Source organism: Monopterus albus, unplaced genomic scaffold (assembly GCF_001952655.1).
Source record: "Monopterus albus unplaced genomic scaffold, M_albus_1.0 scaffold105.1, whole genome shotgun sequence".
In the NCBI taxonomy this organism is placed as follows: domain Eukaryota; kingdom Metazoa; phylum Chordata; class Actinopteri; order Synbranchiformes; family Synbranchidae; genus Monopterus; species Monopterus albus.
Window position 1 is genome coordinate 2,882,191 of NW_018127985.1, and position 27,189 is coordinate 2,909,379.

Below are 27,189 nucleotides of genomic sequence, written 5' to 3' on the forward strand. Positions count from 1 at the left end.
TCAGCGGCAGATAAATTACGCGACGCAGAAGCGATACAAAAGTGACTGATTCATTTGAAGTTGGATCAGTTATCATGAAAGTGTAAGGAAGGGTCTATGCAAAATTAAGGTGGTATTTTTCCTGTGGCAGACACTTGCTTTTACATGTGCCTGCCCAGTTCCCTTGTTTTGCCACTGTTGTTAGGGGTTTCAAGTTTTGACTTGAAAGTACAATTTTCTGAATATTCAATCTCATTCACAAATCACCACTGTCACAGCTGAGACCCCTTTTATACATTAAACACATACAGTAATAGAGCAAGGTGCTGCAATTAAAATATGCCCAGATGACATGAGGTTTTCACGCTAAGGGTGGGTGATTGATTCCAAAAGTATTCTAGCGTCAATAAGGTTGATACCAAAAGCACAGCCCCAGGGTTTACAAAGATCTGCCAACTGTTAAAGCTCCAAAATGAGGCCTCCTCTCTGTTCCTTTTACAAAACTGGACGATCACTTGTTTTGTTCTCCACTGGAACTTTACATGTCCACATCAGCGTCACAGCATCTCATTAACATGGAGCAACTGTTCATGCTGAAGCTATTAGATCTAAACAGTGCAGGAGCCGCTTTCATGGAGAATGAGTCATTTCTGGGAAAATACTGACCTGTGTAATGAAAAGTCACAAGTAAGTAGTTAGTTGACTAAAATAATTCTTACACAACATTGGTTTATCAACCTGTATTCATGCATCATACATTTATAATTCACAGCTGCAGTAATTAACACTATGCAAGTCTGAGTATGATGAGTTTGATGTCAGACTTGTGGAGAAAGTAAATGAGAAGATGAAACTGATTCAGTACCAGCAGAGGAACCAGTTGACACAGACAAGTAGGCTATAAACTCTGAGAAGCAACTGTTCAAGTCTGACATTGTAATGTAAATCCAATCAAAACACAAGACTGGAACCTGCTATTAAATAACTGGCAGATGACGGAACCATTCAAACAGAGAATAAACCTAACAGCCATTATTAATGTATCATCATCTTGTGCAGTTTAAAGGCTGTTTTCATTAGTAATGTTTGTAAGCACAGTAATAAAATGGCCAGTTTCAGTTCTGCTGAGAAATATGTGATGCTGATTTCACATTTATAAGTGAAACTGCTCTTAAGTTTAAGCAATTTGTTTGAAGACCACAATTGCTAATCCCTGGACTTAGTGTGAGAGATTATGCTATGATCCTAAGGTGGCATTAGTTGAAATCTCTTAAAACTTCAAATGCTGCTTGAGGTGATCAGACATATTCGCCCAGTAATTAACTACCGTGAACCTGAAAACAGAGTTCTCTGCAGGCCTCCCTGTTTCATGTCACCAATTCAGGATCATCCCCATCTCCCCTAAATTAATGACAACTTGCCATTATAGGTGGCTATCTCCTTATACCGTCAGATGTCACAGTACCGGGGTTTTGCAGGAGCCAATATACTTTGTCTCTTTGAGGAAGTGTTTAGTTTGGTCTGAAATAGCCCATAAAAGCTGTGACAAATGTCACATTAGACCCCAACTTGTGTATTAACTGATATTAGTTACCATTTCAGAATCAGACACCCATTTTGCAAGATATAATCTACATTGAGCAGGTAATTAACAGACTTATTCAGAATTTGTTTACTGATTTCAAGATTGAGTCAACAGTTTGGTTTAAAGGTTAATCATCTCTGTTTTACTTGCAGTGATTCCATTCAGTTTAGAGTAACTGATGTAGAGTAGGTTTTACCCACCCATTATTCTACAACAACAGCCAGACATTGATAAATTAAATAATTAACAGAATGCTGTAAAGAAATGCCTCACGGTTGGCAAATTATTTGATGGTGAAGCAGTGCCCCATTAATAATGTATTCACCTCATAAATCATGACTCCTTTACATCTTAGTGTTTTTGATGGTGTGTGTTTGTGGGAGGTCTTATGACTTGTGTGACAATTTTAATGCATAGCATTTCTTACGCTAAGCACCTTACAACATTTGTTTTTAAAAGCGCTATATAAAAATAAAGTTGCCTTTGCTTTATAGTACATAAGCTGCTTTCAACAGTGAAGAGCATTGTATCAGTGAGCCGAGCCTGGTATCACTTGGAATCAGACAAATGAAATTTGGTGGCATTTCCCCAACTCTACCTTTTCCGCTGATATTGTAAGCCTTTCTTTAGCCAAGGAAAACTAAGAAAGGCCCATACAGCAGCAGTGCATCAGGAGACTAGACTGCCACAATGCCATGTGACTGAGAGGGGCGGCAACACCTCTAGGCTGTTATTAATTACAAAGCTTTTTACAGAATAGTAACATTAGCCCAATTAGCACAGCTCCACAGAATCTGGCTCCCTCTAAAAACTTCTCCAAACCAGCCCGCTAAACACAGAGACGTGGCAACAACACGAGTGAAGACATCTGATGGGAGTCTGAAGTGAATGTACAAGAGACGTCCAGAAAAAAAGACAGCGGATACTTTCATTCTGCTTACTCAGTGGACCACCTTTTCAACATCTGACTTGGACCTCAATTAGGAGTCCTTAGGATGTGTCTGTGCTTGCTGGGAAACAACAAAATAGATTGTAGGTGTAAGTCGATGGAAACAAAGTAAAGTGTAAAATGATGCAGTAACTTAAAATAATGCTTACTGACAGATGGATAAATCTTGAAAGTCTTCAGGATCGTCTTTTGACTGAAGTTGTCTGTTCACACAAAATCTGATGAGAACAGAAAAATTAACTTCTGTTGTGCACTGCTCTAATCTCAACCAGTGGCTAATTAAACTGATAGCTACAGTACAGCGCCCATTCCCACTGAGCTCTGGGTGTCTGATGTTCCACTTGTAGTTGTCAGTTCAAATGATTGTTTAGCTGCAACTCCAGCCAAGAGGAACAAGGTGCAATCAATGATCAAAGGATGTAAGTCTTTATTTTTATTGAAAACAGGGCTAAGGGGTACGTTCATGTCAGTGGGAGCAATCTGGACCAATAAGTTCAACGCTGCCCGTCTTAGAGGGAAGTTGATGAGAAACACCGGCAGGTGCTTGCGATATCTACACATTGTTTTGCTCTAGCATTTTGTAGCTGGGACTCGTGTTCATTTTCGTTTGTCTGGTTCTCACCAAATTGGCATCTATATGAGCCTGCTCTGGTCCAGCTGATTTTAATGGCTACACATTCACCCTTAATGGCCATGTGCCTTTTAAGCAATGTAGCAAACTAACAGCAAGTGATGAGCAGAGTTATTATTTTAAATACATCATTTTTTTCCCCCTCACTCAAACACAACGGCCTCAGCTATGTGTCGGTTCATTACCGAGATTGAATCAGGCCAGAAGGGGAGCATATGATACCTGAGGCAGGTGTCTGAGCCAACTATCATATATTTATTTATTTTCTTCACCTATATGCCCCCAAGAAACTATCAGCTCTGCACACAGCATCTGAAACTAAAAGATAAAATTGTGTTTCTTTGCTGCAGCAGGTTCTGGTGTCAGTCCTTGCATGGTAATAATTATTTGAAATTAGAAAATCTAGTCAATGGCAATTCCAATGAAACTGCTGTGAGGGTAAATCACTGGTATTTCTGAAACTTCAGCACATTTTTCAGTATGCATGTAGCAGTGGAAACAAACTTTAAAACAGCACTTTAATGTGAACATCTTTTTTGGGGGGGCTGACACAAACACACACATACACACAGCTTGATTAACTGACATTTGAGTGAAGTGCTCTGATTGATTACCACCTTCTCACTCAGAGTCAACACTAAATTCTTTGGGGTAATTTACACTCGTCTTCACAATTCTTAATGAAACTTTAAGTCGGTCTGCTTGGCTGTGACATTTTAATCACTCTGGCAAAATGAACTCAGGTGTGGAAGATCTGCTCAATACTGTAAATAAGACCTGTTCCCAGTCAAATAAGGGAACTTGGTTGAAAGCTAATTTGTTCTGGATGCTTCAGCATTGCATTTGAAATGTATTGTGCAAATCCGGTGGGTGATTTCTTTGAAAATAGCATGTTTTACTTTAACATTGACATCTGTATTGTATTACTTAAAAAAAAATGTAATTATTGCAGAATTATTACAAATTGATGTTCTATTGCAATTTCTCCAGAGAATTAGTGGCTCTGTCTATCTGCTCTGCCCTCAGTGTTACTGCTCTTCCAGGCAGGCCCGCCCACCACGCCCTGCTTTGTCAGGGTCTTGAGCAGCTGTTTCTCGCTCTCTGGTCCAGAGTCTGCCCACCTTAAGCTTACATTTTAACCACTCACCAGTGCCTGGGCTGTCTGCATGAGGTTTCTTGGCTCTTGATTACCGCCATGTTTAAAATGCCTGCATTTATATGGTTGCAGACCTGGTGTTCTCCATCTGTTCACTATACCCTGAGACTACCCCAACTGTTTCAGTCACCTCTCTCTCACAACCAGCTCCTCATCTGTTTCCCAGTTCCTAATCAGCCACAGTATAGTGCATATACCAGCACTTATCCCTCAGTCATGTTCTAGATTGTCAAGTTCTTGTTCACTGTGGACTTGTGTCTAGCCATCCAGTGGGTTTTCTGTTCCACTTCCTGTTACTGCTGTTTTTTGTTCCTTCTGGTCGAATGTGCCTGCGTACTTGTAAGACTTTCACTTCACTGCCTGCCTGTTATTTGTGTCCTCCCCTTGTTGTCTTGTGCACGACTGTGACAAACAAGCACTGAAACTAAACAGGCCTATTTAGAAATAGCTTTATATTAGCACCGGTACTTTCTACTATTCTAAGAAAGCTGGTCTGTAATGATTTGATTAAATATTTTGTTAGCTATATTGCCCATTCCATGAGAGTAGAGGAGAAACAAAAAAAATGCGCCTCTCATTCTGCAACTCTTATCTAGAGGTAGTTAGGGCCAACAGTGGAAAGCATGGCAGTCACAGCCAGTCATTAATGTGCTGCAGTGCACTGAAAGCTAGTCTGCATATTATAGTGACCCCGTAAGAGCCTGCTGGCTATCACACAGAAAGATTTATTTCTATTATTTATTTCTATTGACACAGTGGAAGCACAAGGTCTGGAGTTCACATTGTGGATGCTACTATATCACTCTGGAGGAATACACACGTGTTTATCTGAAAATACCAAGGACTCCTCATTACACACAGACACACAATTCTCCTGCACTGTGCATTTCCACTGGGAGACCATGCTACACTTTCTATAGCAGGAGTCAATGCAACATAATTAAGAGTAAATCTAAAGACAGCAACAGCGATATTACCATTTGTTCCTCTGAAAATTAAATTCTTATGCAACATTTGAAGTACTTAATGAACCTGAAGCAAATTGTTAGGAATATACTTATAGCTGAAAATGAATCCACATACTGTAACAATAACTCTGACCTTTGCAGACATCTTAATATCTGTAAACAGTTGTGGTTAATTTTTGATCTAAGTTATTCATAATTTAATATGCGTGATGATTCTTTTGTGATAGTCATTACAGCCTACTGTGTAACAGAATTCATGCTCTTTTTTTTTGCTTACTATTGTGCTTGAATTACAAAAGCAGAGGGTGATCCAACTAGACAGGGTGACCTAGAGTTGACCTACACTTTAAGTGTTGGTACACCAGAAAGTCACTTAAAAACATAAGCATAAGAAGAATTTACAGTTGTGGTCTTGGCTCAAACATCACCATCTAGGAAGTCCTGAGGGGGGCACATGAGGAAATTAGATGATGTGTAGCCCTGCGATGGATTGGCGACCTGTCCAGGGTGTACCCCGCCTTCGCCCAATTGCCGGCCGGGATTGGCTCCGGCCTCCCCCGTGACCCCATTCAGGGACTAAGCGGTAGAAAATGAATGAATGAATGTCCAAAACACAAGGATCCATCCTCTGGGGAACACAGATATCCTCAGTAATGTTCATGATGACCTGACTATTCCATAAAAGTGGAGATTCTGGCCTCTTGTTGGTATTAGAGAAGCTAAGGGTTAACAGAGATCGTAGCATTTAGGGCACTAGTGATCAAATCCCAGAGTTTCAAACAACTGACTGATGAATGAACGAGACTTCACAGGAGGGACATTAACTTCTATATACCCCATGGCTGTCAGAGTAAAAACAAAAACTAAACTTTTTTCCAGACAGGGATACAAAATCCGTTTATCTCAAACTGCAGTCCTGTGTAACAGGAGAATCCAAGCAATTACCGTAAAACCTCTGTGACACACAAGCTAAAAGATGAAGTGGACATTGAAAGCTGCATGGTGCAGGGCTGTTGTATTACATTACAGACTGCAAACTGTCTCCAGATCCTTCCCATACATGTGACTCTACCAAAAAAAAAAAAAAAAAAACCTGCAAACTGCTGCTTCACTTCCAGTATGTTCACTCTCTTTCATGGTGTAAATTAAAGCTGACTGAAACAGTGGATTCCTCAGCTCCACACTGTGTTTTGTTGAACAGTTTATACTTCTAAAGAGCAATGCAGGTTCATCAGGGATGCTGCCCATCAGAACAAGTAAAGGTCAGCTTTGAATCATCTCACTGTGAACAATCAATGAACTCAGAATTTATTACTGTCATTTTAGTCCGGTTTGAACTTAAAACTGAATACTGCATATTTTCAGTTCAATACAAGCTCTCGGTAAGGGTTTGCAGTCAAGTACAAAATTGGCTTTTAACAAAGCTACACATGCAAAATGCAAGTCCCTCTCAAAAAACCTAACATGCAAAGACTAACCAGAAAATGTAAAATGTATCAAAAAACAGTTTCACATGTAGTCATTGCACACATACAATAGACACATATACATGTCAAAACCTAACTCATGCTTTCATAATCCACACCTGTAATTTGTCCAGTAATTGGGAAATAACCAGGTTTGGAAGCGATAATCTGATTGGGAGTTAACACAGAAACCATTAATCACAATGTGAAGTGTTTCTGCTGGGGCAGACAGATTTACAGAATGGCCTTTACCTCCCGCTGGACAACAAATGTTTATCATTACAAAGACTAATCATGAACCCTGCACATTAAACACTATGCAGGCTCACAGGCTGACAAGGGAGAGGTCTGAATCAAAGAATCCATTACATGCTGTGGTTGTTCGGTCTGTGTACTGATTTAACAACAAAACACTTTTGCAATAAATTAAGAAAAAAGTCTCCTGGGCTCTTCTTGCCTACTTGATTTCTCAGTAAGCAGCATGCAGAATAATGATGGTCACAGTCTTTGGTAATGTAAACAGAAGCGTTGGTGTAGAAACAGAAAGCTGATTCAGGAATACTTTAAAATTTGTAACAGAACAACTGTAAAGTTGAAAACATCTTTGACACACAAATTCAAAATAATTAAGCTTTACGTTGCAGCTTTGTTTTTGTTGCCATCCTCAGATTTAATTATAGCTACACAAAGCTGCTATCAACAGTGACAAAGGGAACAGAAAAGTAATGCTGAACTTAGCTTACTATGCAAATACCATGCAAAGTTGCACTGCTTACCTCATATATTGTCGTCTAGTTAGTAAAAACTGAGGCTTATTAAACAGCATCTGAGTTGTGGACTGGCCTGAGAGCCTGTCACAGCAACTTCAGAGTAATTTCTTTCTCTAGGCACATTTGTAGGTTTTCAATTGAAATTTTAGGGTTTTCAAATCTTTTTGTTTGCAAACTTTCTTCTCATACTCTTATTAAATCGTTTCATACAAACCATTTGTCCTGAAATGTCCTGGAAAGCTAATACCATGTGCAGACTTCCTCTCCTCTGTCCAAACCCATTAACAGTTTGTATTATGCAGGTAGGCTGTGCAGAGAAAATGTTCTTATGCTGCGTGATTCTCTTAACGTGTGTGACACTGCGCTTCCTAAAAATGGCATCTTCCTCTTTCCTGATGTGACAGCATAGATCCGATCTCCACTGGAAAGGCTGCTCCATTATTAAAGTATCATTCACTTAGATTACAGCTGTGATGACATTTGATCATTAATCACTGACAACAGAGGCCTGCCCTGTAAAAAGTCTATTAAGAGTTAACAAAGAACAGAGAATACAGCAGTCCTGCAGCCAATCCAGCTAGACGAGGAAACAGAGGTGAATAACAATTCAGCATCTTGAGAGTTCAGCGTCTATTTCTTTAATTTAAATGGATATAAATTGGTTGAAAACAGCAGGCAGACTGGGGCAGATGTCTTGGAGCAGCAGATCTTTTTGACACCAGGCCTGTTCTCAGCCAAATAATAGCATCAAACCATATTTATAGAAGGACAATACAGTCCTGCTGTACTATAAAATACTGCATAATGTATTTCACCTTGGACCAAATCCTATTTAATCGCTGTCATTTCAACTCTAGGCTCTTGTTTTTTTTTCTTGAAATAACAATTATTCATGGTTTGGTCTGCAGAGAGAAATGACTGACACTTGCTCTCTTTGAGCAATAACACGTTGAATTGAAGTGAGCTACAAACTGTCACATTAACATGCAGCATAGGAATGTATCCGCAGACACCGAGCTGCAGACACTCAGACAGGAAAGCCTCTGAAATCCTAAAGTGCACATTTTCATATGAGGTTTATTGCATATTCTTTTGTGTATTATTTGATGAATTTACAGCTGCTGAGCTTCTAATTCCAAATGATGAAGACATTAAATCAATTCCAGACATTTTGCAGCACTGTAGTATCTGTATAGCAGCTAAAATAATGTTTTATAATTTTATAATATACATAAAATGCCCTTTGTGATAATAACATTGTGACCTTATGATTGGTCTTAATCAGTGAATGGCATGTCCTGCCCCTGCACACTCTAGGTTATACCGTCCCTCAATTCATCACTTATGTATGCAGTTTTACAGCAGCATCATAACTTAATGGATGTCTCCTGAATCTTCATAAAAATTGGCGCCGCTACAAGTTCTTTCTGGGTTTACAGTATAGCCTGTAGCAATGTGACAGTCAAGGAGAGTGGACCATCGATGCAGCTTTAGTAGTTTCACTTTACTAGTTTACTTAGATGGTTCGAAAGTACAAAAGGAGACAGAATATAGGAGCAAGAGGAATGAAAGCTCAGACAGTAGTCGATCCCTGGTCAGCAGGGTTTCACCGGGTTCACCAAGAGGGAAACGGTAACAAGCCGACCCTCTCTAAATGTGAGCTACAAATTGTCCACCAAAGGGTAGTTATTTTGATGGTGCTATTTGTTAAAGGGACAGCACATATTTAATTTTATTTTCACTCATGGCAAGACACATCAAGAGACAAACTGGATACCTGTCATCGGTCATTTATTGCTTAATCTACTACAAATTTTGTGACGATGCAAAAATATATTCTATCTTTAACGAGTTCATCAGAAAGTCTGATCCCCTACACACAGACCCCACAGGTCATCTGTGCAAGCAGCTTATGATGACCCATAGTTATTTGATTGTTTCATTGCAGATACATGTCAAATAATGCAACTAATTTGATAAAAAAATAAAAACTGAATAATTTTCATTTTGCATTCATACTTTTTGAGGCACAATGTTGTGAGATGGATGCTAACGTACTGAAAGCGACAATGTTAATATCCACATGTTAATCAGGTATAAGGTTTACCATGTCCACCACCCTAACTAAACACACTAATATCTAGTTCCATGCACTTACAAAGAGTGCAGCTGCGGCTCAGTCATGAACCAAAGTGAAAGTTTAACCTCATGATGGCAATGCAGGAAAAGTTCAGAGATCTCCAAAACGATTCCAGTTCATCCTTAGGAGGAGATAAATGTGTGTAATACATTTCATGGCAGTTCATCCAGTGTTGTTGAGACACTTTACTTAGAACAACAATTGTGAACCTCATGGTGACACTAGAGGAAAAATCAGGGATTTACTGACGTTATTATGATACACTATCTGGAAACCATGAATGTTTGTAAAGTTTCACAGCAGTCCATCTCATAGTTGAGGTATTTCAGTCTAGATCAAACTGATGGATCGAATGGCAGATCAATGGCTAATAATCAAGTGGTGCAAATTGTCAAAACATATTATAGGTCCAATTTCCAGACTATCCACACCATAATTGTTACCAGACTGGAGTGGCACTATGTGCAAATACTTTAGCATGTAATTGTCCAATAATGTATGCATGATTATGCTATTTCCCGAATTTTGTTATTAAAGGAATAAAGGTACATCTCTACATTTCCAGCTGGTGTCACTAGGGAAATATTTCAGGACGAGTTGTTTTATAATTGATGATAACCACCACATATCTCTGATACGCACAGGAATTAAGAGAGCTCATTACCGGTGCCGAGTTAACGCCTGGCTACCCCTCGCTGTATAAAGAGTACTTTTCAGTGTTAAATGAGAACCAGCTAACTTTCCGTCCTCATCAACCTTTCTGATGATACTGTTCCAGAGCTCCCTGCCTCCCTGAGCCAATTAATGTGTACCTGGACAATATTCATAGCTGCAGCCTCTCATACAATTTCAACACTTCTCAGGAAATCTACTGGAAGTGCTTCTGACTCCTCTGAAATCAATAGAGCTGAGGTGCCCTTTTAAGTCTTGATGGTGAACAGCGACATGTTTTTGTTTGATCTTTGCAATTTTATGAAGATGGGTGGGGAAAAAAAAGTGTGAATAAATTGGTGGTGGTGAAACATTTCATCAGGTCCTGTATGGTTAGGTGAATACGCTCGCACAAAATAAATGAGGCCATGTGTGTGTTCTGCTCCGGAGGCACAGTAATGAACATTGCACCATTTTTCTTCTGAGCCTAAATGATCTGTCACATGCTTAATGTAACAGGATAGACTTTGCAGAGCGACTAGCCAATACACTGAAACTGGTGAAAATAATTTGGTGTCACATGTATGTTTCTATCTGATAAGATACGAAGAATGAGTTCAAATATAAACAAGGTATTTTCAAATGTATGTATGAGGAAAGCTATTTATCCTTTTTCAGAGAATAGTATGTTGAGTTTATTGTTTTTGTTTTTTGTTGCTGTTGTTTTTAAGGGTGTTATTAGTGCTGGAAATAGTTAGTTGCCCACAAGACTGTGAGATGTAATTAATACAGTAGCCTAGAAAAAGCTCATACGGGGACCTACAGATCATTTTGTCACACATACTAATCCTGAGGTCAATAATGATCTTCTAAGCACAAATGAATTAGTTAATGAAAAGGAAATCAGCCCTGTGAGACTATAGTGTTGATTAGGATTATTTAGTCAGACTACTTTTCCCAAGGTCAGTAATGAACCTTTACGCTCAAACTTTGTATTGCATTAGCATGTTGGCAGGTATCACCCATACAATTACCCTCTAAGATGCTAATGTGTAGCATGTTAGCATGCTAGGGGAGTACTGATATAAAAACTATAACTTAAGAATAACGGGCTTAAGTTCAGTAGTTTTAGAAATGGTATGAAACTGAAACAAACTGCCTGGAACTGCCTGTTAATACTGTTTATTTTGTTATATTACACAGCCTTATGCTGGTTTACTGTTTACTTGCCCCTTGCATGGGGATATGTACATGCACATTGAGAGCGGCTGTACCAGAGTCAAATTCCTCGTGGGTTCGACACACCTGGTCAATAAAGCAGATTCAAAGTCTGACCTGTTGGTGGCACTACATGAAAAGTCATCCACTGGGGAGCATGGCTATATGCGTTCATCTTTTGGCTTTTGTATTCTGGCTCCTTTATTGATTGGTTGTTGCAGCTTGTTGAGCATGTTTATTTCTTGACGAAGGTCACTGCTACTCTTTTAAATGTCATGGCTTACCAATATTTCATCTACAATGTAACTGATAACATAATGTTAGTGAAAATAGCCCTTATTTGATGTTCATTTTTTGACAGATAGATACAGTATACAATAGATAAACTGGGCAACTGAAGACATCTTATTCACTGCAACAAAACAACAACTAGTGTTTTAGAAATAAATATTACTTGCATGCTGCTAAGAGCCCGAACACCATGACAGATATTCACTGAGGGGCAGTCTAATACAATGAACGTCACTCCGTCACTTGTTAAGTTGAATTTTAATTTCTGCAGTTTGGACTCAAAGAATGAATTAATTCTAAGTGTTTATGTTGAATGTGTGAACTGTCAGCAGTGTCTAATGTTCCTCAAGTGTTAATTATCAGTTTGTCTCAGCTTAAATCTAGAGTGGAAGAAAAAACAAAAGTGGACTTCTGTAAAAGTCCATTCGTCTCGTCTCATAGTTTGCTTACTAATGAAGTAAAAGGCTGCTACTGCATTATTAAGTTAAATTAAGATGGTGGATTTATGTGATGGAAGGTTTGTGGTGCAGTGGGTGGACTGAAGGCTCGGGGAGGATGACGTGCTGATGTATGTTGGAGAGGCAGAAATATGCACTGCAGTTATGTCTCGGTCTCCTGTGTTCACAAGTTCAAATATTTACCTTGGATTTGGTTAACTCCTGTCAGCGTGATGTGTTGATACTTGTTAACAGAGAAGCCTATGATTTAAATACATTATGTCCAGATGACATCATTGCACTGTTTACATTTGGCCTTGTGTGTGCATGTGTTTCCATAAACTAATCAACTCTTTCACCACTAAAAGGAACATCCTCTGAGCCCAGGCGCCGAGGTATTTGCTGAGGCAGGCTATTTAACCTGCTTTCCAGCTCACTCTATTAAAGTGCTACACAGACCGGCACCTTTGTTTGTCAATGTGTTGTTTCTAAATCAATTTAATTTGTGAAATGCACACAGCAATAGAGACTGTCTATAAAGGAGCCCCTCAGGAAGTTGTATATCCTCTGATTAAAAACCAGAAGGCTCCTTCCTGTGTATGGAAATAAAATGGCATTGCAGTGTAAGCTTAATAACCAAGTATAATATGTGGAAAATTAAGATCAATATCAGAAATTTGAATTAAAAATAGTCCTTAATACATGCAAATTACTGAACAAGTGTTTCCTTTTTAACTTCCGACCAGGGGGCTCTGGACTTTTTTGTGTCTTACATGAATGCATTTTATGATATTATTGCCTCTGGTTCATTAGTTTGAAGATGAAAAGGACTCATTCTCTTTTCAGGCACATGGCGCTGCTTTGAGATAACTCCATTGTACAGCCACTTTCTTCGTCTGTATTTGTGTTTGTGGTGGATCGTCTCGCATTTGCATGAGTACACTTAGATATTCGTTTGTACAGGCATCATCTGGAATGCATTTATTTTGTTTTGTAAATTTATTTTCACTCTGAAATGAACTGTCTACCAGGACAAGTCTGACTTTGCAGTTAAAGTTGAGACAATTTTAGATATAATAAATTAATGCGCCCAGCCTTTTGTGCACATTCAGGACTGGCGGTATCTATTCAGCTCTATAGAACTTTCACTTTAGGAAAAACATGTTGAACACAAGTAGGGTGTAAAGAGAAAGATGTGATTTTAGTTAAATCCAGCTGATGCGTATGTGATAACATTGTTTGTCCCATCATTACCTCATGCCACATATTAAAAATATAACTGGTATTTTTTCAGATGTATCCGGTTTTAGTGAAACTATATAATACAGTTACCCCAAGAATCAGCTGGAGACAGAGCCTGTCTCTGAAGCTAAATATGTATATATGCATGCCATAATTAAAAACCCCAATGGTTAGTGGGGAAAAAGGTGCAGACTAATTAAGTACGCCTTATATTGTGCATGTCAAATGGGATCTGAGCAAACTAACCAGCTGAGACATGATGGTCAGTTAATCATATACCTGTAGTACAGCCCGAGAACATACAGTACTTCATCATTTGTTCCATGATTTGTTGTAACATTGCTCTGTGGTTTGTTCTGTTCCTGCCACATTGATAGCACTGCCCGCATGCCAGCAGGAAGCATACAATTGGATATAGTGTAACACCATCAAGACTTCTTGGACAACATTTGTAGACTTGAGAGAAACATTTCAAAGCAGTGCATATTTAGTTTTATTGACAGGAACCTTGGACTTGAATTCTTTAAGTTTTGCACACACTCAGCAGGTTAGAAACAGAGAATATGGACCAGAACGGTGTCTTGTCTGTATTCAGTATTCAACATGGACTACCTAAATAGAAACCTAGTAAAGAAGTTGTGGAGCAACACAGAGGTGGATGGCAGTAAAGCTGTGGGCTTGTCGCTTCTTGTGAGTGCCTTTGCTTTCACCAACCGACACAACATTTTGTGCCTGCATGTAGCCTCTCTGAAGGCAGCTGGTAACCCAGGGGCTGTGTCATAACCCGTGTCATCTGCGCTGTTGGCTGTGATTGTTTGCATGTGAACATGAGTACACCGCTTCATGGAGCTCTCTGTTCAGTACCAGGGTTCTGCTGCCAGCCCACTACTGCAGCACGGAGACGTACAGCATCTTACAGGTTTATGAGTAGAATCAAACTTGTGATCTTAGTGCTGACATGGAACTTCGGTGTGTGTGTGTGTGTGTGTGTGTGTGTGCACAATGTGGTAGCACCACCTAAAAATAGAGTGCCTGTGTATGTGTAACCACTTAACACATAGTGAATTGTTAAAAGTAAAAACGTGGATTACCGAGAAGCGCCTCATTGTGACCTTAATTGCATCCACGCTTGTCAGAAAGCAAGTTAAAGGAACATTGAGAGAGGGAACTGTCTATATCTGTATCAGCACCATGCATTTCACATGAGCCCCTTGTCTGTGGTGACAGAAGTAAACCCAGTGCGTGATGGATGCAGAAATATGCCTAAGAAAAAGCATCTGTTTAAAAAAGGTAAAATGGCCACTTCAGTGCCTGTTTCATTCTTTTCCTCACCTGTACCAATCCAGCCCTCTGTCGTAGTTTCTGTCGAAAAAGTGCGGCTCTGTTCCGAGTGCGCGCACATCTGGATGTATCCGGATGAACTCCAGCACCGCCCTGGTGCCTCCTTTCTTTACACCGATTATTAAGGCATTGGGCAGCTTCTTATTCCCATATTTTTGTGCAACGCTCACGTTTCTCATCTTCACGTCAGTCCAGTGATTTCCAGACGAGGCAGGGGCTTTACTTTGGTCGCGGAGATCACTTGATCCTGGCAGGGCAGCAGACACATCCAGAGCAGACCTGAATTCCAGCGAAGCGCAATTGTCTAATTTTCCAAGAAGTTTCTTTCCTCCTGCGTTCTTGTTCGGGGGGCATCTTTTCCCCTCGTAACCCTGGTTTGTCATGATTGTGCTGCGACAAAAAATAATACTATAGCATAAATAGGTGCACGACAGGGACACAGTGAACAGGAAGGCGAATCTTGCGCTGAATCTGTTCGTAGATGAGAGGAACCTATGTGCCATGTCTCCATGGGTTCAAAGTGCTGCATGATTTTCCATTGAAGTCTTCCTCTTCTCTTGGTCTGAGGTCAGAATCTGGCAATAATACAGGATCCAAAGTCAGACAGGGAGGATAGGGGTGGCTTCTTGGAGGCATCAACTGCGCATAACTCCCATCATTTCTTTTCATAGGCTGCTGAACTGTGAGAGAAAACTTGGAGCGGGATATGATTACACAGAGAAAATGGGCCAGTCCGCATTTGAATAAGTTGTTCTTATGTAGTTTGAAGTGAGTCGTTTGGATCAGTTGCTGAGGCCACTGTCTTAAAATAAATCTCAAAGGATTTTGCTGCCCATCTTCATCCTTCTTTTCCTTGTTATGTGTCGACTGAGAGAAAAGTCCAACGCGTCCTCAGTGTCCCTTTCAACTCTCACCAGCGCTATTGTTCCGCTCTCCTCAGAGGGGATTTCGACGATCAGCCCACCTTTCCCTTTCATAATGAAGTTGTGAAGATGTATGCACTTAGGCTACAGTCCATAAATATTTAATCAACCATCTGACGTCATGCATATAATCATAATTCAAAATGCGTTTAGTCTTTTAAAGGAACATCCCGACTAATATGGGGAAGAGCATATTTAGAGATTTAAAGATGTTGAATTTGACTTTCTGAGCGCCAGTAAATTATAGGGAGGATCGTTTCAGCATTAAGCACATTACTTCAGGAAGTCAGAGTGGCAGTATGTGGCTTAACTGAACCTTATGACATGCTGTTGTTTTGTAATACATTTCCTGCTGTGTGCAACTTGTCTGCTCTTTGAAAACAGCAAGATTTGTCAAGGCTCAGCATTATTTTTTACAAGTTGAGTATTTTTCGTAACAGTCGAAAGTCAAGCACACACCTGATCCTCTGTGTTGCCATGATGCAAGTTGGATGCAGGCTGGAATGTGAAGGTTCAGCGTGCAGTGTGATGGTTAAAGCTTGTTTCATTATGCAGGAGTGAAAACTGTAGCGTATGCAGTGTCTGGACGAGCAGCTAAGTGTTTTCTACTTTTTAAATGTAAATAAAATGCATTATCATTCCATTTCTGTCCAGTGAACTTGCGTAGATGTGTCTGAATCTTCCTGTTTGCCTCACTTTGCCATGATGTGTGGGATCCATTTGCTGTGCAAGTGTGTTGGGTGGATGTCTTTTGAATCACCGCCTTAGAAACAACAACAATGTGAAGCAGTTATAAGTGGATTCAGAGAACCCAGAGCAAAGTTATGTGTCTGTACACACTTGCAACTTCAAGGCATGCAGTTCTTAAAAAAATGAGGGAAAAGTAAAAAGAGGAAGACGGATTTATAATGATAAAAATGTATTTATACTGCATTAGATAAAAGTGAAAAACAGAAGGTGCAGAGAGGTGAAGGTGAAGCCACTCTTAGACAGAAGACACTGATACTCAATAACCAGCCTCTGCCTCCTTCTAACCCTGTTATATCATCTTCACTCGTTGCTCTTAAAAGTCATTTTTGACAGTGAAACATCAGCAGTCTCCTCACATTACCACGAAAGATCTACAATAAAACTATAATGAACAATGAAACGTAAAAGGTTTGGCATCTCCTTTCTGGATCATTTACATTTATTTATTACAAATTAAAGAAGGATGTAAAGCGGTTTTATGCTGCACTTAAAGTGAATCATTTTAGAAGAACATTCGGATGTGCTTTATGAATAGTGTCACATTATACAAGTAAAATATCAGATTTTCAATGATGCTTAAACAGTCAACAGTCTAGGCTCCCTAGAGTTTACTGCCACACTGCTGCACTGTACTTCAGGAAATAAACAAGTGGCAGTTTTATACAATACTAAGGCTTATACACCAGTGTTTATGTTTGTTTGTCTTTTTTAATGAATCATTCATCAGGCTCATTGGACTGGCAACCAGGTAGCATCATTTCACCTGAAGCACATGTTGAATGATGTCAGGGAAAGTGACCAGCTCCAAAGGTTTGATGACATACAGCCACATGGTCCTCGAGTCCTCTGGGTCGCTCCTGTTTTGCACATCTTGCCAATTTAGTTTCAGTTCAGAGTTTTAAAAGTTAAAAATATGGTATTCGTCTAGTGTTATATGATTAACAGTAGCTTGTGTGGATCCCATTGAGGTCAAAATGACAAACGAAGCTGAAATGTTGGAGCTCAGATCATTTTACAATTCATCAGTAATAACAGGAAACACAAGAAACTTTTGTTTTGATGTGTCACTCATAAGAGGTTGGCCCTGGACTGCAAGGACGTTCATATTTAGACAGTGTTGGTGTGAATGAATATTGGCTCAGAACTGAAATTCAAGGACATGTAAAGAGAGAGAATTTTGAAAAACACTGCATCATTCTCACATCCTTATTTTTTTTTTTAAATCATGCTATTCAGGACTGAGTTAAAACAAACGACCATACACCTCCAGCCACATGCTCACAGATGCACAGCACATATCACATCAACATCACTTTTCTGGAGGCTTTACATTTTCTAAAGACCCTAACCCTTTCCACTGAGCGATAGAGCAGAATATTGTAAGATGTCATGTATGCAGATATTCCAGAATTTGCTCTTAAACTACAAGCTTTTGCGGTATGTGTTTGTCATACAGTTCTGAAAATGTGACATTTGTAGGGCAGCATTCTGACATTCAAGCTGTGCCTTGTACACATCCTGCATCACACGAAACACAAACAGCATCATGTTCTGCATCTAATCTTTATATGATAAATTAATATTTTATCAACAGTAACAATGGGCACCTTAAAAAAACCCTTTTTCCTCTTTTGGTGTCCACTTGCAGCTGTGTACCTCACAAACTACAGTATCTTTCTTTGCTGCTATATTGATACAGCTATGTTTCCAGCTGTGCTCTGGCTGAGTTCATGTTTCAGGCAGAGAATACTGTCCCAGAGGATTCAAATAATCTCTCCCTTTTAGCTTGATATAAACCACTGCGAATAAGCAACCTTGCTAAGCTTCTGAACAGCACCACAGTATAGTGTGCTATGGTAATGAAACACCTCCCTTTCTTCTCGCTGTCCTCCTTTAATGCCAAGGATGTTCAGATATCCCACATGTTCTCTTTTGTTTCTTGCTATTTAGGTATTCTATGATCACAATATCAGTGGGGTATCAGGGCTTGACAGCATATTCCGCCCACTCTGTGTTGAAAACCTGGTGTTGCGTGGTACACTACTGCAGCTTTGTAGATAAACTTGAAAAACATGACAGCTTAAGGACAATTTCTTTGAGTAAAAAGTTTGACAGCAGTGATGAGTTTTGGAATTCAGTTATACAGTAAAATGTGTCATCTGTGTTTGTTGTAAACACCCACTCAGTGTTTCCTATCAACCAGCTGTATCGTCATGACCTAAAAACATCCAGTGGAGATAAAGTTAGTCATAAGCTCAAACTTTACCCCAATTTAAGCCAAGATGCTGTAAAAGGAAGCCAAAATACAATTTTTCATACAGTCTAAATAAAGTTACCATGTTGTGTAATCATGCTGTAAAACAAGAATTAAAACACAGACACTAAAAATTTAACATAAAACATGGAAAAGAAGACCAAGTGGCACACTTCTGCACTTTATTAGCACTATAGGTGTGAAAGGATTGTTAAAGAACAAGAGGGAACACAAAGCACGAAGGGAGTTACACTCATGTTTTGTCGCTTTGAGACTATGCTAATGTTTCTTTGTCAAACAGCATAAATATCCTGGATGTTTATTCCACTCCACTGAATCTAGAACAGTCTTATCCAACTGCTCAGCAAACCCACTTCAGCAGTAATACAAACATGGGCTGCTGTAAATCAGCGATGCAAAGAATGCTCTTCCTGTTTTAGTTTTGATTTGCCTTTTTCTTCCATCAGTCACTCCTGCACATTTTTAGTAATTAAACTAGACCCCAAGACTGAGGATGACAACTTAGAAGACAGTACAGTAAAACAGCTTTCACACCAACAAAGTGCTTTCACTACAGCCATTACACTGGCCCATCAAAATGAATTTCAGAATGAGATTACATTTTTTGCCTGTAGGTCTTTATGGACAGAAACATGCCATTCTGTCAACACACTTTATGAAAATTATTTGGGTTTTTTTTAAACTGTTTTATTTTCATCTGTTATTGTACATTTCTGTGAGTTAACAACTGTGACATATGCATAATTAAAGAACTGTTTTCCATTGTTTCAGGTATCTCATAACAACACTACTGACAGGTACACATGTACTGTATTGAAACAGTTTCGTCTTGATGCAATCCTTTGTTTTCTTAATATGATTTTAATCTAAATGCCATTGGGGAAAAATCCACAGTCCTTGTTCTTTGCAGAAATACATGTCAGTTATATATATATGAAGTTCAACTGCAGCAAAAGGTACCCTAGGGAGAAAGCTAGTTTGGTGAACTAAAGCTACTTAGAGAAAGTAGTTCAAACTACTTTGGACAGAGAGAGACACAGAGCTCAGAATGACAATGTGCAAGCGATACAATATAATAATTCATATAATACAGTGACATGTCAGCAAAAAGGCCACTCAGTCGAGTTTATTACCTGAGACCTAAACCTGCCCTAAATAAAACAATCATATCTGGCTTCTCACAAGGACACAATGGCAAGGAATGTTATATTTTTGTTGTAAACAAATCAGGATTGTGCATTATCCTACTACAACTAAAACAGTAAAGAAAAAATGATTTTGCATTTGGCTGACTTGAGCGCTGGTCAAATAAATGGACCTTTTGTCTCACTTGTCAGCTTTGTAATATCTGACTTGTACAATCTTAACAACTGAAACAATCTTCAACTTGCAGCCTTCTGAACAGTGTGAACAGCTTGAACACGTCTAAATAACTGGCCTATTTTTTTTATTTGTCAGAACAAAATCTCTCATTTATAGAACGCATGAGCCGTCTCTCAAAGTTCTTATCCAGCAGGCCAAAGCTTAGAAGCTGCTCGCATGCAGCTTGGTTTAAAAAAGAAATTTCTTACCTTTTAAGTCCTACTTGAATCACAATGCAAATATGAATATACAGTAGTTGAAACTACCCACACCCTACTGCAAAATGTAATTAAACTATTAGTCTGATTACATGTAGATCACTACTCCACTCCACTGAGTCCTAAAGATGGAAACACTAAGAGGAAAGCTTATACTGACAAGACTACAGCCTTAGAAGATACTCAATTTATTTAATTCTTGAACTGCTGAAGCCTCATATTAGCTACAGATAAAGTTTAGAATATATTTTTGCACCAAACATTGAGTGAGGATTTTGTCCTATCACTTATAATGGAAGTGAATTTAATGGCTAGTATAAACAGGAAGCATGATTACAAAGCAGAAACTGATTTAAGGAACATATAGATACAGTATGTGAACATGTTTTTTTGACAGACTTTTTTTAAACATCAAAGCAAAATTGATCCAATTTTATCTCAGCAGTCTACAGAGAGTTCCTTGGACGTTTAGTGTTTGTCCTGACATGCTGCGTGATCTGTAGGACCTTATATACACAGGTGTGTACATTTCTTAACAGTCTCCCATGTGGATAATTAAAGCAAACGGGATCAACCTCAGCACAGTTGGGAGTGCCACAGCAAAAGGCTTGGATATTTTTAATACATTTGCAAAAGAAAAATGTTTCCCTTTGTCATTATAGATTACTGAGTATAGATTTGTGGGCAAAATGGAAGTTTTATCCATCTAAAAATAAATCTACAGCACAAAATGTGCAAAAAGTGATGCCACTGTATCATAATAAAGTCTTTGGGCCCATTCTTGAACTTCAGAGAGCAAAATCAGCATAATGTTTCAGTTTTCTTTCTCACAGCTGAGCTTTACAGGCTTGTTTTTATATATGTATGTTAGCTTTTTATTGTTTTCTTTAATCCAAACTGGCTTCTATTGCCACTACATCCACAATCACAATTTTCTTCATGGCCTTCTTTACGTTCTTCCTGCTTCTCTGTATTTGTTACTGCCTTACCAAGCAGAGACAACAAGAACAAAAGCCAAACACCAACTAAAGGCCATTGAACAGCAGGTCACCTCTCTCCTCGCCAACCGCAGTGTCAGCTAATTGCCACTGACATTTTACCCGTGTTGTTAAAATCAAAACTATTCTGATGCACTGCTTTCTTTTGTTTCTGTTCAAAAGGGGACACGGTTTAGAAATGCCATCCCTTCTGCCATCCGCTGAGCGCCTCAGCATTCGACACCCAACAAAATCATCTAATTATCACACAGCTGGCTTTGACAGTTTTCCACAGTTTCCTGAATACAGCAAATATTTCTGACGGTCTGAGGGTAAAGCCAACACCATGCAACTCCCCCAGATCTGGCTAGACTACTGTCATGAGGAATCCCAACATTCAAATTAGGTACTTTAACGCGTACACACACACACACACACACAAACACAGACACACAAATAGAGAGCGAGAGAGAGAACAGGAACCTGGTTGCTGAAATCTCTCCACCACTGATTTATTTTGTTACAGCTCTAATCATGTAACAGGAATCTGCTAAACATCTATCTGACATAGTAAACCACATGTATTCTAGGCAGCTTTCTACTAGTAAGTAATTTATCACAATTAAATTACTGATTATTGATTGCATGTTGTTGCCATCTTTCAGATGTCATTTTAAGTGGTTTGCCAGTTTTTCCTCTACATATATAATCAAGTGCATTTGCATATAAAAATATTCTAACACCTCCACCCCTGACTGATTTACAGCCACCTCATTTGGATGTAGCAGTGCTCTGATGGACAGCTGCCATCAGAGAAGGACATAAATGTGGTTAAAAAATGAAGTCATGTATTTGCTTCAAGCACTTCTGAACACAACTGCTTATTGATTAAGACAAACTACATGCCTGATGGATTTTGTGAGTTTTATTTGGGTTTCAATAACACAGACAAAAGCGTTGCTTCAGCGAATGATTGATCGCTGTGTATAGAAGGTAACACCCCTGTTTCTGTTGCTTAAATGCAACAAGTGCTGATTGATGGCTGTGAAGTGGATTTCAGTGTCTTTTCAGTGACTCTCAGATCTGTTTTCGTTGATTGCATTTCCACAAATTCTTTACTCTGGATGGCTAGCACCATGTGAAAAGCACATAAACAAGGGGTACCTAATCCCTGATGTTATTCTGAGGGTCAACAATCCTGAAGCTAAACAAAATGAGGACTGCCTCCCAGTGTGGCCTTGTATCACAGAGTAGCCTTGCACTGGGAAATGGGAAAAAGCACAGATAAAAACATTGGATACAACAAGTCTCTCCATATAAACAGACATGCTGCTATTGCTTGATCACAAGAACCTCTTCTTAGACTCTAGCTTCTGGTATAAAATACTAAATAAATCTATTCAGCATATTCAATATACAGCAATCAGCCATAACATTATGACCAGTGACAGGTGAAGTGAATAACATTATCTTGTTACAGTGGCACCTGTCAGTGTGTGGGGTATATTAGGCAGCATGTGAACAGTCAGTCCTCAAAGTTGACGTGTTGGAGGAAGGAAAAAAAAAGACAAGTATATGGATCTGAGTGATTCTGACAAGGGCCAAGCTGTGATGGCTGATGACTGGGTCAGAGCTTTTCCCAGACTACAGGTCTGAGGTTGACCTAATTAAACTTTTAAATTTCATTCATGCTTTTCAAATGATTCCATTATTTGAATCTTTGTGAAAAATGAGACATACTGTACATTGGTTTTGTAAGATTTGAGTCTTATAGACTCTAGTTACTTTATCAGCTTTAGTTACTCTCATACCTTTAGTTCCCTTTAGTTACCTTTCATAACTTTATTTTCCTTGTCTATACATATTACAGCTGTATTGATGATTGTCCAGAACTACTGAGCTTTGATTATTTTAATACATTTTTTCCTTGCTTATATATCTTACAATTGTTTTGATGAGAATCAAGTGATACTGAGGTAGAAACTGTCAGCTGTAACTTCTGTGTAGAGACTAGATGTCTGCATCCCCTTGTGACCAGACAGCCTATTTATATTTTAACAGAGACCTGTTTCACACCCACACCTAGACCCACATAGCATATCCCAAGTTCTGCCTCACCAGGAGGTGTCTTACACAAGTGCGAGCTCCGGTTCACACCAAATGACCAATAGGATCACAAACTATTGAAGGTTGCACCCCTGTCCAGGGCGGAGCAGCCCAAGAAGATAAAATGTATTGTAAGAACTTAATTCGGGGTTCAGTGGATGGAACTCCTGCGGGAGCTCTGTCCCTCTGACCCCAGCGCTGTAATGACTTCACTGTGCTCAGACTTTCAGTAAACCTTCTGTTGATTTTAAACAGTCTTCTCCTGTCTTCACTTCTCATGCTTCCAACAAAAGAATGGGGTTAATTTCTAACAGTTTCCATGAAGAGAAATATTCAGCTTAGAATCTGTGTGTGGGCCCTGTTTTATTTTATAAGTTGTATATACATTTAATTTTCTTTTCATTTGAATTTTTAACTGCCTTGCGATGGATTGGCGACCTGTCCAGGGTGTACCCCGCCTTCGCCCGATTGCTGGCTGCATTCCATTTCTGGAACTCTGTCATGGTTGCTATGAGATACCACCCCCAACCCCCACCCACCATTTTATAGCAACTTTCTTCAGTGTTATGCATAATACCATGTTTATGTTTATGTTATATGCTATTTAGTTCATTTTATTGTTTGTCTTTGCCTGCCAGACTGTCAGAGTCCTGTTTGGTTGAATGTGTGCCCTCTGTTGTGGCTTTCTTATTTTATGTTTTGTGAATATTTGTAAAGATGTACGTGTAGGTTTGCTTATGACAGAATAAAACCAAACCACATGGGACCAAACCAAACCATGTCACCCTTGTCTTACATTACAGCATTAATAAACTGGGTGAATGAAACAAGTAAATCTAATATGATAAGTCAACAGTGAGGTCAAGATAGCCATAAAGTCCCTTCAGTGTTTGTTGCAAAGTATGATACTAATAAATAAACATAAAAACATCTAAATTACCCACTGAACACAAAATGCTGTTGAAAACAACACAATCATAACAAATGCTGAATAGCACAGCGCAAGTTTCTGCTGGAGTCAAACAAATGAATGTGTAGGTGCTGTTTTAATTGGTAAGTAGCAGCGGTTATGATTTCACATATAACAAGGACAAACAGCTCAGAGGAGGAGGAGGGTGTTGAGGCTGAGTGGATGTTATGGTTTAACAAAAAACAAGCACTTCTCTGGCAGAAAAGTACTGCATTAAAACAATGATATCAAAAGTGACCTGTTCTTACAGTAATGGTGACAGTGGAAAATCTTTAGGCCAATAGATTTAAAATGAAAAACAAAACAGTAACGTTAACATCAAGACAAACGCGTCATAATCATGGACATGATAATATATTTATTAAGGTTGGTAAAAAAAATGCCTCATATCTTTTTTCTCTTTAAGGATCAGCATATTGGGAAACAAACGTACGTAGTGACAAGGTTGACATTATTATAATGTCTGTTCATCAGCTGTGGAGCTAGAACAGGCCTCTGTTGGGGTTTATGCTTGTTGTGCTGTTGCTCTGTTGTGTGCTGCCTTTCAATGTTGCAGGTTCCATTTTGGTTGGAGCTGAAGGAAGTTGGCCACTGTCTTCAGGGACTTGCTGCATTTCTCTCCTTTGGTTACCCCCTTGTGTTATGCTGGAGATTTTGACTTACTGCATATTGTACTGTATTGTATAAAAGTTATTTTAGACATAATAGGCCCATATCAGTACAAAAACAACAATAAAATACAGGATAACACTAAATCACTGCAGTTCCCTGTGAGTAAAATTTGTTCCAGTGAATACCTCATGTCACTTTGCATAGGCTGCTTTTTCACTCAGCCAACATAAATGTATACATACAATTCCTCAACAACGCATGAAAGGTAGGAAGATTATACATATTACTTCCTGTTGTCCATCTTGGTAGCTCAAGCAAGATTCTAAATGCATCATTTTACACCACCTGAAGCATTTTTACTTTTATTTTACTATAACTGCACCACAAGTGGGCTTCGTAGAGTGGGGTACAGTGGGCTTTCAAATCATCTAAACACATGACATTTGTGTGCCAGTAATCTAATTAGCATGGCAGTATATTTCCATGTGAGTCCCATTTGTTAGTATCAGTACTTTTCTTGCATTTTTTAACAATTTATATCTGTTTAAAGAAATTTCTTCCTTCTAGTTAATCCCCCATGCGTGCTCTCTTTATTTGTTGTGGCCTTCGAACTGGGCAGTGTTCACTGTCTGTCGGTGTATATTTTCCATTTGGTGCTGGACAGGTATTTCACAGTGGGTTTTTACAGGTCTCTTACCCCAAAGCAAGCACGGCCTTTATGAAGGAAATTCAGACAAACTTGTGAGGAGGCACAAGGTTTTTTACAGACATATAACTCGTAGCCCCACTAAACAGCACAAAGATATATTAAACCCACAGGCTAAACAAACCAATGGGTTAAACATGGTGAGGTCTTGAATGTCATGAAAGCAGCTCAAAGAAACAAAAGGTAAAGATTAATTATGGCCTTATGTGTACCTCACTGACCACTGAGCATCACTCTTAAGGTTTATTTAGACATTTAGAGGGTGGGCACATCTATCTAACCCATCACACAATGTAATTTCCTTTCAACTGTGAGGTGAACCTAATGTGTTTCCTCTGTCACAGCACCTGCACTACCCATATGTAAAACTGGCAAAAGACATTGAGTGCAACAATATAATATACACCATGCAATAAAATAGAGTTCAATACAAAACAACGCCACCACTAATTCCACCCTCTGACAAAATATTACCAAATATATATATATCACCCTCTGCAATTGTATTTTCTGTTGCAGGGCTATTATAGGTCTTTTGTATCTGTGTATCCCCTAGTAGTCGAGTCTAGCAGCAACAGTTTTTTAAACTAGGAAACCAAATTAAAACTTGTATTATCATAGGTGTGGCCACTGGTTTAATAAGCTAGGCTAGATTGTAATCATCACATCATCAGGTTAATTGCTGAGACCTCCCAGTGCAACATTGCTGGAGGAATGTTTTAATAAAATAAACAGTATAAACAGGCAGTAAACAATGCAGTCAGACAAAGGAATGTTCATTGGGAGATGAGATAAAAATGGAGTACTTAAAAATAAAAATGGAGACCTGTACGGATCTGTATAATCTGTACAATGTATATTTACTGGTATTGTACTGTGGGTTATTGTCCAGTCATACTGTCGTGGGTTAAGTGTTAATCAGTTAAGTGTTAAAATGGCAACAGCATGAAAACAGAGGAGTGACTTCTACCTACATTCTTCCACAAAAATACCAGTTCACATCCAGAATGGTGAGCATTTCATCTGTAATGACTGAGATGGGCAGAGCACCTATCTGCCTGTATTCATGCAGATGCCTGATACTGACTCCTTGAACAGTAATTTTTGATTTGCCTGAGTAGACTCGGAGTTCCTCAGACATTTCAGAGTGAATGTGTTGTAGGAATGTGTTGTCTGAACACTTTATTTTTTTATGTAGACACCATCAGTCCCTCTGATCACACATATGCACTTGAAGGTGTTGCACCTCTTCATGAACAGAACAGATGGCAAAACTGAAGTGAGCGTCCCAGTAACAAATGTTTACAATATCAAGTGATACTATAAGGGATGAGCTTTATAATGACATACAGTGCCATGAGTTTAATTCAATTCGACAAACAGAACCAAAACAGTCTTGGAAATTAAATTTGTCTCATGTTAAAAAGCAACAGAGATTTGGTGATAATCTCACAAACGCCAGTGTA

The 27,189-nt window shown here is 39.0% G+C and overlaps 1 protein-coding gene across 1 annotated transcript in view; it reads right to left on the reverse strand.

Annotated features, from left to right (window-relative positions):
- Window positions 1-15,836, reverse strand: part of hs3st2 (heparan sulfate (glucosamine) 3-O-sulfotransferase 2) — a 19,417-nt gene extending 3,581 nt beyond the window's left edge. The window contains exon 1 of the mRNA XM_020610243.1: window positions 14,816-15,836. Within this exon, the coding sequence (XP_020465899.1) occupies window positions 14,816-15,327 (512 nt within the window). The 5' untranslated portion in view covers window positions 15,328-15,836. The remainder of the gene's footprint in view (window positions 1-14,815) is intronic.
- Between the last annotated feature and the right edge of the window lie 11,353 nt (window positions 15,837-27,189).